At 47.5% G+C, this 13,928-nt stretch overlaps 1 protein-coding gene across 1 annotated transcript in view; it reads right to left on the reverse strand.

Moving 5' to 3' along the window:
• The window catches only part of PDCD11 (programmed cell death 11), a 38,848-nt gene that overhangs the window by 13,849 nt on the left and 11,071 nt on the right, over window positions 1-13,928 (reverse strand). The window contains exons 10-23 of the mRNA XM_006273657.4: window positions 13,112-13,236; window positions 12,636-12,696; window positions 11,936-12,082; window positions 9,575-9,826; window positions 8,641-8,784; window positions 7,753-7,947; window positions 6,937-7,107; window positions 6,444-6,663; window positions 3,974-4,126; window positions 2,990-3,105; window positions 2,288-2,796; window positions 1,676-1,738; window positions 1,289-1,397; window positions 315-404 (exon numbers count right to left, since the gene is read on the reverse strand). Of these exons, the coding sequence (XP_006273719.2) occupies window positions 315-404; window positions 1,289-1,397; window positions 1,676-1,738; window positions 2,288-2,796; window positions 2,990-3,105; window positions 3,974-4,126; window positions 6,444-6,663; window positions 6,937-7,107; window positions 7,753-7,947; window positions 8,641-8,784; window positions 9,575-9,826; window positions 11,936-12,082; window positions 12,636-12,696; window positions 13,112-13,236 (2,355 nt within the window). The remainder of the gene's footprint in view (window positions 1-314; window positions 405-1,288; window positions 1,398-1,675; window positions 1,739-2,287; window positions 2,797-2,989; window positions 3,106-3,973; window positions 4,127-6,443; window positions 6,664-6,936; window positions 7,108-7,752; window positions 7,948-8,640; window positions 8,785-9,574; window positions 9,827-11,935; window positions 12,083-12,635; window positions 12,697-13,111; window positions 13,237-13,928) is intronic.

Consider the following 13,928-nt stretch of genomic DNA (forward strand, 5'->3'; position numbering starts at 1 on the left):
ATAGTGACAGCACTACACAGATGGCCAGCTTTAAAAAAGAGAAAACAAAACAACAAAAAGCCCACCAAAAAAAATGCACAAAAAATCCCAAGAAAACAGCAGGTTTTGAGAGCTCACACTAAGGCCAAAGAAGAATTAACCAGAAGCTTTGCAGACCAGTGCAGCTGGAAATGCTGAAGGTAGGGCCAAACTCTGATGCTAGAGCAAAAGCAAGGAGGAACAGGAAGGCAATTTGAAAGGCTCCTGCACTGGAGTGGAGTGTTTAACCTGCTGCAGGAAAGTGTTTTGGACACTATTCTTTGGCTGCTCCTTACCTTGGGTTTGAGGGAAAGCAGCAGATGTGGAACCCTTCCTCGAACATCCGGGGTGACCTCTACCTCCAGCCAGCCCTTGATGACGTTGTACTGTGGGGAAATCAAGCAGCCGCAGAAGAAGACATGAGACTTAAGAGACACTTCATAGGTTTTAAGGCCGCAGAGGACCATAACAATGCATGACAGGCCAGCAGGACCTCATGTAGAGCCTGCATCTAGTCCAATAATTTAAAGTCTTAGAGTTCTTTATATGTAACCTGATGGCGGGAGTGGAAAGGGTGAGGGGAAGAGGGGAAAAGACTCCTTCCTTCCCTGTTCCTCAAGACAGGGCTTGCTGTTGGTAATTCTCTGCCAGAATCTACCTCACTAGGAAATTTAGGGGCCAGGAGAAACTGACCCAGATTGCCCTTGAGGTGCCTTCCAACACTACCATTCTATGATATGGCCCCTAGTGATATCTTGGGTATAAAGGGGGTCTGCCCAGTATTGCGGTGACTCAAGCAAATACACAGATTGGGGTCAATACTGAGCTTACTTATGTCAGGCATAGGGGGGATTCCCAAGGGACTCTGCCTCTGGTATAACAGGAGAGTGGATGCACACTGAGCTGGGGTTATTTGACCCCAGAAGTCTTTCCTGCCCAGAGCAGGGGGGCTGGACCTGATGATCTTGAGAGGTCCCTTCCAGCCCTAAACTTCTGTGAATCTGTGACCTTTTGGAACAGTGAAGGGGAACCATCCCCTGGGGACTACCTGGCACCTCGCACAGGATCAATGAGCCCCACCACTCCTAGGACTGGAGCTGTGCTGTTCTGTTCTTCCTCACTCCCTGCCACGTCCCCACAGCAGAGGGGTGAGGTTTGGATGCCCTGGCACAGCATTTACTGAGGAGCCAGATACTAAGACCATAAGCACAGTGTTAGCAGTCTTCTCAACTTTCCCTGCCATTACGCAGGAAGGCTCTCTGACTCCTACCTTCGTGACGAAGCAGGTCACCGTCTGCCCGACTTCGTAAGGCTTGAGCCTCTCGCTCAGTTCATCCCCTTCCGTGTTCAGGGTTGTGCAGCCTTTCCCCTTCAGCTCACTGTTCACAAAAGTAAGAGACAGGAGAACCATCACAGCACTGGAAGGTGAGGGAGCCCTCCCTGAGCAAAGCTCTGCAGCATGTAAGAGCCAGGCCCCCCAGATGCAAAGGTCCCCACGTTCTTGTCTCCGCCAATGGGCTTTACCAAGCCCAGGCCAAGGCTCTTCCACAGAAGCAGGCAGGGAGCTGGCGTTTGCTCTCAGGGTTTTCCATTTGCAAAGCACTTACAAACATTAACCCAGGCTGGCATAAAGCTAAACGGAAACCAAGGCTCTTACCTTGGCCGAAGGCTGAGTTCTGGAATGGTCTTTGTGAAGTGTGGATGGGTGATGGGCAAGTACCTGGAAAACAGGAAAATGCTGAGTACTTTCCCCCTAATGCCCTGTGTACAGAGGCATTTACTGCCACCTCAAAGCAGTCTTTCTCGTTCTTTGCCTCAGCTTACCTTTGAGGAGCTTCCTCCCTTGCAAAGGAAGGCTGAAATGCAACCATCAAGGAGCCAAGCAGCAGCCCCAGGTGTTTAGATTGGGAGTTTGTGCCCAAACCCCCACCGAATTCCAGTGGGACTTATAGATGGTCATTATCGCTGAAAATCAAGCCCTTAAGCCTTTATTCAGAACGCACCTTGCTTCACTGGACAGCAACAGAAGCTCTGACTAAGAGGGACATCACGCATCTTTGTGCCTATGACCCATACCAGGGACAGACCTCCCACCTCCAGCAGTACAAGTGCAGTGCATGAATGGTACAGAAGCCCCCAGCCTGGGCAGAGTACAGTGGAAAATTTCCCTGGGGCCTCAGCCTCTACAGCTGGAATGAGGAGCATCTGAATTAAAACTGCTCCATCACCAGATTCCCCAGGAAGGGACCAAGCAGCTCTCTCCCTCTACCTGTGCGTCTTCACATCTCTGCCTCCAATGACCCGCGCAGTCACCTTCTGCCCAGCTCTCAGCTTGGATGTTGGAAAGGTGCCGACGGGAACTTTGTCCAAGATCTGCGATGTGTGGATACAGCCTGTCAGGTCGTCATTGATGGCAACTGTGATGCGGGTGGGCTTGACAGACTTCACCTTCCCAGTGACTGTATCCCCTATGCACAGCGAGTGCTGCACTAAAGCCAAGGTCTCCTCAAATGTCTCGGACTCTTTCCGGGGTCTTATAACTGCCTTTGCTGGGCCTTGTACTGCTAGCAGGACTCCGTGCTCACCCGTCTTCACTGTTTTTAAGGTCACCAAGATGGTTTGCCCCACCTTCAGCCTCTCCGAGTCAAAACGGAACGTGTCATTGAAGTGACAGGCCACAGGGACGGCAGTCAGCTGACCCGTTTCCACCAAGGAGGCAATGGCAAACTCTTCTGCAACATGCTGCACGACAGCTGAGTGCTGGGAATTTTCCTTCAACTGCGAAACAAACAGAGATGATGTCTTTGCTGTAGGAACATCAGATTTCAATGCCAGGACATCCACAGCCCTCCCCAGCACCCAACACCTCTCCCTCCCTGCCACAAAAGACACAGTGATGATGAATTTTAGATTAGAAACATTAACAGAGGAAGATGTACACCAGGGTGAATAAAAGACAAGTCAGACATACCTGCTTGACTTTTTGGTTTAACAGCTCTTCTCGAAGGGAGACATGAACTTCGGATTTAAGGGCATTTACATGCAGAATCAAGGCTCTTGCTTTCTGACCAGGGACAAGGTTCCTGTCTATAAACAAGAGTGAGAACGTTAACTGCTGATGGCAATGAAGGATTTCAAGCAACTGAGACCCACTGGCATGTAAGAGGCGAGCAGCACCAGGAGCACCTGGATTAGCTGAATTCCTAGTGGTAACATGCTCACTTAGGGAAAGATCCATTAGTTACAGCTACTACTAGCAGCGAGATGTACAAGACCTCATTTTTGGAAATGAAGACCAATGACCCCAACATTAGTGGCACTGAAGAAAAGTGACAGAAAGTGAAATCAAGCTGATTTTATAATGGTATAATTTCTATTATCTGGAATCAGGATGCAGATTAGAGGGTGTGCCCAAACATAAATGGATCTTTAAACAGTGATAAAGAGGCATTATAAACAAGATGGTCCTGTTGTACCAAAACACTACCTCTAGCAAACAATGACAGAACAAAATACTGAAAAACCATTCTGAATTCAGTGTGGCATCCCTGTGGCATACCAAAATGAACTGCTGAAAATAGCTAGTGTACACATTCCAGCTTCTACAGGAGGAAGGAAAAGGTATTTATAATGTTGCTCACAAATACATTGCTTTGCTCTGCTCTACCAGACAGGATCTCAAAACACTAAGCCCTACAAAAACCTGGGAAGAAAAGAGCTATACCCATGTTACAGATGCGGAGAACAGAGGCACAGATGTAGCTTAATCAATTTGCCTCAATGAGTTTGTGATACAATTAGAAATAGACCCCCCAGGAGCCCATCCTTGAACCTGAAATAAGCAATATTTTACATAATTTCCCCAGCAATTTATTTCATCCCAGACTAAGGGGTTTTAGAGCATGATGACAACGTTGGGCAGAGCAACAAGAGAAGGTCATGTGAAATTCCTGACCTCCCAGGTGATGGCAAGTGGCTGTTACAGTCAATCCAGCAGTGCTGCTGCCACTAAAGAGTGCTGAGCCGTCCTCCTTCACTTCCTGAACAACCAAGTCCAGTTTCTGCCCGAACATTAAGCTGCAAAGGTTTTGGGCTGCCTTGGAATGCCCTAGACAGACAGAGGGAGAAAAGGCAGAGAGTTAGCTTCATCTAAATCACGTCTTTGCAAGAAATGAGACTGTTTTCACTCTTGCTTAGAAGAGATTGTAAAAGCCTGTGTTCCCACCTTTACAAAAGATCCTTTACATCCTAGACTGAGAGCTTGTAAAAAAAGCTTTAAAACTTAATGGAAACAAGTTGAAATTACCTCTGCTGAATTGCCATGATTAGATGCAAATGCTCCTTTGCCCTAGAGACACCTTGGCACACATTGCTATGTGCAGGAGAATCTGAAAACACCTGACCAATCTCGCTTTGCTACATTAAGGCAAGTGAAAGGCTAAGATTATTTTAGAAAGCCAGCATCAAAAGTTGGAAATGTAATTCAGAGTTTGGTAAAAAACAGGATTTGGAAGCCATGTGGTTTCAAACACAAATAAATGTGTTATTTAAAAGACAAGGGCCAAAATTTGCTAATGTTATCTGGCAAATCATAGAGAAGTAGGGCTGGAAGGGACTTCAAAAGGTTATCTAATCCAGCCCCCTGCTTGAGGCAAAGAAGGTCTTACCTCCCATGCAGGGATCAATCTGCAACCTTGGTGTTATTAGCACCATGCTCTAAGCAACTGAGCTAAAAACTTATCCAAGCATGCAAATACCGCATTTGTGTCGCAGGTACGGGATTTTAAAAGTCACTCATGTTGTCCTAACAACTCACACTGACGTTAGTGGGCGTTTTGTTGCAGACGTCAAAGAAAGCCAATGCTCAGACAGGGAGAACAGAAGCAGAGGCATGGTATTGGCAAATCCCAACCAAAAAATGGACCATTTCTATATAGTTGTATGATGACTGGTACATGTATAAATGTGGATTTCTGTGCCTACAGATACTGCAAGTCCAATTAAGGATGTCTGATAAAAATCACAGTCATCATCATTAACCCTTTTAACTGATTACTTGGTTTTGGAACTCAGGGCACAAGTTCATTATTAATGTCCAGCTGACGTCAGTAATGCACAGGTACTCTCTCATTAACCCAGTCCACAGTTGTTTCTTATTTTGATAGATGTGTTATACTCGTTTGCATAATTGCTACAAAAAGACACCAACAGAAGCAGATTTTGAAGTCAATTAATGAAGTTCTTTGTGGGCTGAAGGGAGTGTGGTGAAAGCTCATGTCTATGATTTATTTAGTCTGTGGGATGCAAATCTGCCCTGTCTTCTGCCTAGTTTCAAAAAGAAAGTGCTAGTGAAAGAGTCTTTTCCCCAAGGCTGCTAATCTATAAATGAGCAGAGCTGTTCTGGCAGCCAGACACACAGCGCTAACACAGCCTGGCTCACTGCTTTTCCAATTATCCTATTCTTCGTTTGCATTTTTCCAGCTTTTTCATTGTAGTCTCACCATTGCATCTTCTGCATTTCTAAGGTGCCTCTTCTTGGTGTCCAGGTGTCACTCTATTTAATAACTCTTTCCCAAATTGAAGCACGCGCTGATATTCCTCTCTTTGGTGCATATATCTGGATATAGTGAGGGGTCTTTACACAGGTGATCAAGGCTCTCACCCGAGAGAAAGCACCCAGAGAATTCAGGCCTGAGTGACAGCAATTGCTATTCACACTGGCTCTGCACAGCAGCTGTGCACACAAACCAAAGAGCACTCCATGGCCATTCAGACAGCGTCAGGGGAAGGCAGGCAGGTGCTTTTTTCTATTGAGGATGAGCAAGCTGCAATTTCTCTATTCCTTTTGCACGCAAGGCAGGTCCCACCTCTGCCTTACCTCTCCAAGGCTTATCCCTAGAGATGTTCTGGTCAAGGGCACTAAGACCTGATCAGGTAAATCCAAACAGAAGAGCAAGGTTCCCAGGACACCCCACAATTCTGCTCTTCACCTTACAGGGGCTGGGGAGCACCTGTTTTGATCCTCTGCACCTCTCCTACCCTTTCTGGTCTACATCAGGATGAAGATAACACCACAGCTTGTGTCTCTCCCCCTCTGTCCTCAGTCACTCTAGAGCTTGGTTTGCTCCCGTTGAGAGAGATTGCAAAACTCCCATGGATTTTAATGGGAGCATGAGGCCTTTCCTTTGACAGATATGTTTGTGCCCAAAAAAGTTCTCTTTGTTCATAGCCTTTAAAGGCCAGGCCTCTCATTCTATACGTATGGATCTCCTAATAAGCTCTGCTCACAAATTAAGCCATTGCTTTTCTGGCTCAATTTATCTGAAAGAGCACGATGCATTTTCTCCTGGTTTTATTTCCCAAGAGCTCAGTTTTGTGCTCTGACCACGTGGGCACAGGGCTGTGAAAGCCGGCTAAAACCTCACCTCTTTGTCTCATGATGCTCCTAACCTCCTTCATCTCCTCAAAGCACTGGCTCAGCAAAGAGATGCTCTTGGCAGCGGGATCTTCTATGCTACATTCAGATAGTTTCAGGCACAGGAGAACCCGCTGCTTCGCCTCGTCGATGCTTGTCACTTTGGCAACCACTGTCTGCCCCACCACAAAATGGTCCTTGGTGTCTGTCACAAACTTGTCACTCATGGCCTGTGTGGGAAAAGGATGAGGGTATTAGGGAATTACTTAAACCATGTTAAACCCCTGTGTGGACAGTCATACTCAGTATAAAAGTGGCTTCCTTCCATTTACTTTAATTCACTTTGGAAGCAAATTTAAAACAATCATAGCATCAGTCTTCACCCCAATCAGCTGGGCAGTGAGTCTGCAGATGTGCTGTTCTTTGAGCCCTTAGGCCTGCCTCTCAAACAACTGCGAGGTGCCAACAAGCTGTTTTGCAAAGGGAAGTCAAGCCTGGCTTACCGCTTTGGGTGCCAGTCCGGCCAGGCCAAAAGGAAACTCCACAAACACTCCGTAGGGCATAATGTTCTTCACAAAACCAGTCAGCTGCATCCCCGGCTGGATTTCAGAAAAGCTCCTCACCACCTGCCCCTCCTCAACAGCAGAAATCAATGCAGGCTTTCTGCACAGCATCTGAACAACCACAGTCAAGGACCAGAGCCTTATAAGCAGAAGAGGAGACAGAAACAGCCCTGATGCTTAATAAATCCCCTGCTACCACCATCTATCATCAACTGTGGTTTCCTAAAGTCCTTGCAAGTTCTGCAGTACTGCAGTTTAAGAATCACGCCGCTTGGGTTACTATCTTGCTTTCCCAGCACTGATTATTTAGCAGCCAGTATCTTGGACGCTGTTAGAATCACACCATGCTGCATTACACCATGTGAAAGATGAAATTCTAAAATGATGGGATGTGCAAAAAAAAAAAATGTTGTAAGTTGCTTGCTTAAAATCTTGTTATACTTGATATTCATGTGAAAAATGTGTGGCAAGGCCTGGTCCCCCAAGGAAGTACGAGGGCTACAAACAATACCTGTGTATGATGGGATCTGCAATATTATACAGGGCTCAGTTCCAGCTTGGGAGGTATACAAGAAATCAGCTGTTCTGACCACCACTCGTTCCCAAGATTGGCCCAGGTTTCACGGTACCTTCAGCACTGGATACAGCCAGCCCACACCAAAACGAGTGCAATTCCTACTCCTTCTGTACAACCTAGATATCTAACACACTGCTCCGTCAAGTGATGTACTTCATGGCCAGATCCCCAAAGGATACAACATGCCCTCCCTTGTTGCTTAGGCACATAACCCGGGGGAGAACGTCCTCCTCTTGAAGCCAGTGCCACAGGAGTTTGCAGTTAACAATGTGGTCGGACAGGTGCATCATGGGAAGGTGAGCAGGAACATTGTCTGACAAGATTGAGACCTCCAAACCATTCTCTCTCTTCTTCAAGACTTTCACATCCACCATCTGAAGAGAGAATGGGAGACATGTGAAAACACAGGCCTGGAATGGAAACTGCTAAGCACTTTCAAGGTCCCCTCCACTGCAATCTGAGGGTGGCAACCACTGGGTTGTAGGGATTCTAGCTTAGCATCCCAGCTATGGACAAGGACCAGTCTTATTCCAGCAGTGGTGAACCTCTGAAACCCTTACATATTTGTTAAAAAAGATGACCATCCCCACCACCAGAGAGGGCAAAGCCCTGAAAAATCCATTTGATTTCAGATTTGTGGGAGGGTAGGCTCGCTTCAACTCAAGAGAACAATTCCAGTCTTGTAGCAGTGATATTTGTGCTCAAGTGCTGGTAGCATCTTCAACCCCAAAGGGATTCCAGAGCACATCCAAACCCCGCTATTTTCTTTGGATGGCACATATTTAGCCAACACTGTCATGCAGCCACCTCTGGAGCAAGACAAGGCGGCTGTTAGCACATCACAGCATTAGTTCGAGGGCCCAGAAGTGAAGCTCACTCCACCCACCGGAACTACTGGTGTCTGCATCACAACTCCAAGCACAACCTCCTCTGCCTCTCCCACTTCAAAAGAAGATCAGATCCTCCACATGCATGCCTCTCAGAAAAGCTTTTCTAGATGCAAACTGCTGCCCTGAACTGTCTCTGAACTGCTGTGCAAGGGGAGTGGAGACTTGTAGAGTTGATACCTGTCCAGTTTCATAGGTCACTTCCTGCTTTTTCTTTGGAGCCTGCTCTGCTTCGTCCTCCAAAGCTGATTTGCTAGTCAGGTTGAATGACAGCAGCAGTTTCTCCTGCTCAGGCTCACATTTGAGGACTGTTACTTTGACAACCTGTGGAAGAGAGAGGAAAAAGGGTTCAGTGCCATATCCCCCATAGAGCCACCCCTGACCCTTCTATCCAGCAGCAGGGCAAAGGCAGTGAAACAACCACACAGCAATTCTTCTCTTCACAACCACAGGTCTCAGCTCCTTAGAGACATCAGCAAATTCAGCTTCACAAAGCACACCAGAAACACAGATGGGAAACTGAGGAGTTCAGGGACTTGCCCTGGGTCACAGTGCTAGCTGGGAGCAGGTCTCAAAACAAAGACCATATTTCTCGACTCCCAGCCACACATCCAAAGGACAGAGACCTTGCTCTATAGCCAGCAGGATGAAGGACAGACAAAAGATCCAGAAAAAATTCTGACCAGAACCCAGACCTCACAGATGATGAATTAATCCCTTGATTCAAACAGCAGAGCCTGGGTTCTTCAACAACGGTTAAAGGTACCAGGTCTGGAACAGGTCACTTAAAAAGACTGATGAAGCACCATTCTCCAGACCCTGAAAACAGGGTGAGCAAGGGCTGCAGCATAAATTCCCCAAACCCCTACTGAGCACCTTGACCAGCAAGCACTCTGGGACCAGACTTCTTTGTCCCCCCCACTTTGAGAGTCACGACTATTCATGATGCTCTCTAATCCCAACAGAAGGTAGCCCAGAAACCATGGCAGCAGCTCATTTACAATGTGCATTGGCCAGCTTGCTTTAACTTGCTAGGTGCAGTGCCATCACTAGCCAGCCTTTCTCCTGCTCCCATCCTTCCATAGGGAGGAGGTGGTAGGAGGATGTTACTTACCTGGCCTTCATAGAAGACTTTCTCCGGGAAACGAATGGGCTCTGAGCCCAGCTCATTCCTGGGGACCAGGCCTTTAACATCGTTGTAGAACTTCACGATGCAGCCGAACTCCCTGGCGCATACCACAACGCCGTGCGTGACCAAGCCAGGTTTTGCAGCTGCATAACTGGCAAGGACTGGAAGTTTGGAACCGACGAGAGTCTTCTTCAGAGTGAGGATGAGCTTCTTCTCTTCAGGATGGGACAGTAACACCTAGAGGAGCATGGGGAAAGGGTAAGGCAAGGTGAAGTGAACCAACCCTTGAGTTATACTCGCTGCATACAAGCCACTTCCTGCCCCCCATATTTGCTTCAGATGTGCAGATGCTGTAGCACTTTTCCCCATCTTTTGTGCCTTCTTTCCAAGGATCTCAAAGCCTTTCACAGATATTAACGCAGAGGTAGAAGGCAGGCCAGCGTGGATGCTTAGAGACTACCTGGTTCAGAGGCATGACCTTTTGTAGGTGGCAAACCCACTTTGTCAGATGCCTGAGGTTCATCCTTTAACCCAGAGGTGAAGCCTGCAAGATAGCCTGGACCTGTTCTCTGCCTTGAAAGCTCTCATGGGAAAGAAACATGTTGCAGTAGAGCAACAGACCGTCCAAGAAAGAAACAAGCCACTCCTTGCCTCACCCCCTCAGATGTTTGTATTTTCAGCCCAAACCTTGAGCTAATTCCAGACAGCTGGGAGATGATATCAGCTTGGTATCATGGGAAATGACCAAAAGGAAACCAACCGTGCACCAACAAAAAGCACCACATGACCTGGTAAGCCAAGTTCAATGGAAAAACCACCACTTTGGAAAATGCTCTCCAAAGACTCATGTCTGTTATCAGCTAGGTCAGTGCCAAGATATGTCCCAAAGGACAAACGTAGCACTTAGCAACAGCAAACATACCACAAAACCAGGATGGCAAACTATATGTACACATGTGGAAAGAGAAGCAAGTGTGAAGCCAGCAACTACATGTTCTACCTCCTTCCAAGGAAGACTTAGCTGTGGAAAGATGCTACATGAATCTATTTTAAAAGGGGAGGGGAGGGGAGTGGAGACAGGTTGCTCAGAAACATGCATCGGCTGAACTGAGGTAACAGGTTCATCCGTTCATTACCAAACTGGTATAGTGGAGCTAAACCACTGTAGCTTGAAGCCAGAAGGAAACCGGTTTAAAGTCACAGCTGTTCAGCTTCCACTCAGAGCAGAACAGACTGGAGACACAAAACAGTTCTAAGAGAGCAGGGGTAGGGATGATGTTTCAAAAGGGCAGCAGTGGCATCGTTTTAATAGTTACAGGTGGGCAAATCAGGAACAATACAAATGTAGCAAAACCACTCCAACTTTAGACACTGCTTCATCCAAAGATCTGGATCTATTTGAATCTTTTCCAATTTGTCCACTCTTAACAATTCGGATGTTACAGCTGCTGCCCTTCTGAAACTGCTCCAAACATGCATGCATCCAGGTCCAGTGTTAAAGTACTATCATTTCAAAGCACTTTCACTGTTTGTCTATTCCAAGGGGCCTGCATCAAAACACAGCCCAATGGAGAAGCTAGCAATACTGACAGGCACTGGCAGGGAGAACTGCTGGGATTTAAAAATCCTTTACGAGGTTTCTTTTAGAAGCCAGTGCATGTCCATTCATCTCCATGTGCCTTTTCAAGTCGTGGCTGCAGTTTCTGAAGCTGTTAAATGTAGTAAGTGAGTGTATTTGGCACTTCAAGACCTTTTCGTGAGAGGATCTCTGAGTATTGTAGTGAAAGGCAGCAAGGCTCACTGTCAGTGCTTTACCAACAGGAAACAGTTCACAAAGAGTCAACTGATAACCCTATTACCTTTGTTGGCACAAGTCAAACACCCATGGCCTGATTCTCAGTGACTTGTGACATCAAGGATGCTGAGCCACAAACCCCCCCCCCCCCCCCCCCCCCCCAAAAAAAAAAATCAGTCCCTAGCTGTTTCTGGGGCCCAGCTAGGAACAAGGAGATTCCCAGCCTGAATTCATGCAGCAGCAGGTGTAACCTGCCACACAGCAGGTGTAACCTGCTAGGCCACACAGCAGCAGAGCTGTCACCAGGGCCCACGTCTCCTAACATTCAGTCTGATGCCCAGCAAGGAGGGGAGCAGGGAAAAGGGAGTGATTTCATTTTCACATAGGCACTGCACACTCACAAACAGCCAGCACGTATGTGCACACAGCCCTGTGGGAGGAGAGAGGATGGAGTCAGGCTTTAAGCCTTCAGGCACTGCTCTGGTGGAAGAGTGCGATTTAGAACAAAGTCAGCCCCCAACCCCCTGTTGGGCCCGTGGCTGGGGTCTCACCCGGCACTTGACTTTGTCTCCCACGCTGTACTTCTTCTCAGGCTGCTTCAGAAGCATGTCTGCCAGGTGCAGGCGAGGCACCAGTCCCTTGATGTGATCAGTCACCTCCACCTGCATCCCAAGGGGTTTCAAAGCCAACACCTTGCCCTAGAGCCCCCAAAGAAGAGAACAGGATCAGCCATTGTCCGCGTATGAGGAAATGGCCAACATATAGGCCAGACTGCCAACCTACTACCACCACCAAACAGTAAACCCAGATCACCTGGAGATCAATCTACCACACTAGCCACATGCCAGGCCCCAGCTGTACATGAGAAGCAGCACAGCTCCCCTTGTAAGACTGTGCTGCATTCATGGAGCATATCCTGGCTCTGCTGAAGTCAGGGACAAAATTCCCATTGACTTCAAGAACTGAGGACCTTACATATCTGACTGTATGTCTATCCAACATGCAATCAGGTATGCTGGGTTTTGGCAAGGCTGCAATACCCTCACTAAGACAAGTCAAGCAATAAATCTGGGTCGAAACCTCACTCAGCACAGTTACTTGCAACTGACTTTTGCCAGTACTGTTCTTGAATTCTCAAGTGCCAAGTCCCAGAGGGCATGAACAAAGCAGAGGGAAAATGCATTAGCTTGAGTGTTCCAGCAAGCAAAGGACCCAACAGCATCACATATGTAACATTCTCCCTGATCTTACCTCCACCACGTGCCCAGGAGGGATGTCCTCGTATCTCAGAAACAGAGCATCAATAATTTGACTAGGAAGAAACATAGCAAGGGGTGGCCTGTAAGTCAGCTTGAACTTGGAGGGAAACCCAGCAGCGATAAAGACCATCCTGCCCTCACCTCAACTTGCAGACCTCCAGAATTCCTCCCTTCCCCATGATCACTTCGGTTGCTGGTCCTTCCACTGTCCCAGTAACTCCTTCCTTCCTCTCCCCCTGAGATTTTACCAGCACAGCTAAGTCAGCAGAGGTAGGGGTGCTCTTTCCACACCCTCCTAGCTGTCACAACGCTGGCTAAACTCCATGGTGGGGACTATGCAAACAGCAAGCTGGGAACTCCAGGTTCTGAGCCCCAGCTAACCAAAACAGTATGATTTTTGCTGCCTGTCATCAATACTTTCACCCCCTTACATTCACAAACAACTCAGTAACTGCACGCAGAACTTACGGCTTCAGGGACAAAATGGCCACCTCATCCATAGGGCTGTAGTCAATGATTCGACATTTGTGTTTGCTTCCTGTCTTAAAAGTCCCAGGTTTCAAGGAGTTTTTGGTGTTTGAGAGATGTCTCAGCTATGAAAACAAAGAGATGACTAACTATTTGGAAACAGGAGGTGGAATTCATTCACACAAGTGAGACTGGGGGGTTCTCTGGAAGAGGTTCAGCAATTCTCACATGGGTGCTACTAAGCCAGAGATCCACAGATCCCAATCCCATGGGAGGTCCATGCAAGCTAACATCCACAGCAGAGCTCTGCGGTGCTGCAGCTGTCACGTTAGGGGTAGCCTACCAAGCCCAGGGAAAGATAGCCCCACAGCAGCCTGGACTGAAGGCATCATCCACTTCAATGTCAAGCCATTAAGATGTTATTGAATATTTCACCTGTTTTCTGTGGCATCAATTAACTTCCCCAATAAAACCCCAGAAGGAGCCTGTCCTACCCAGCCAGGGTTAAGTGTCATTTCCCCGCCCTATACTTCTTGTTTCCCCTGTTTGCAAAAACAACCCCCCTGCCCCCAAAACCCCCCATACACCTCAACAAAGAGCAGGTTTGGGTGGAGTTTGCCTCTACTTAAATCAAATCCCTCCCTACCCAGTAGATTTCATCTGGACAGACAGTTGTGTGTTTCTGGAAGCAGAAGTTTAACATGGCAAAACCCACTTCCTATTGCAGTATGTACCACCCATGGAACCCCACTACGTTCCAGATGCAATATCATGTTAAAAAGAACTTAAAAAATATGCATTTCCTTCTTTGGTTGTT

Source organism: Alligator mississippiensis, chromosome 6, assembly GCF_030867095.1.
Source record: "Alligator mississippiensis isolate rAllMis1 chromosome 6, rAllMis1, whole genome shotgun sequence".
Lineage (NCBI taxonomy): Eukaryota > Metazoa > Chordata > Crocodylia > Alligatoridae > Alligator > Alligator mississippiensis.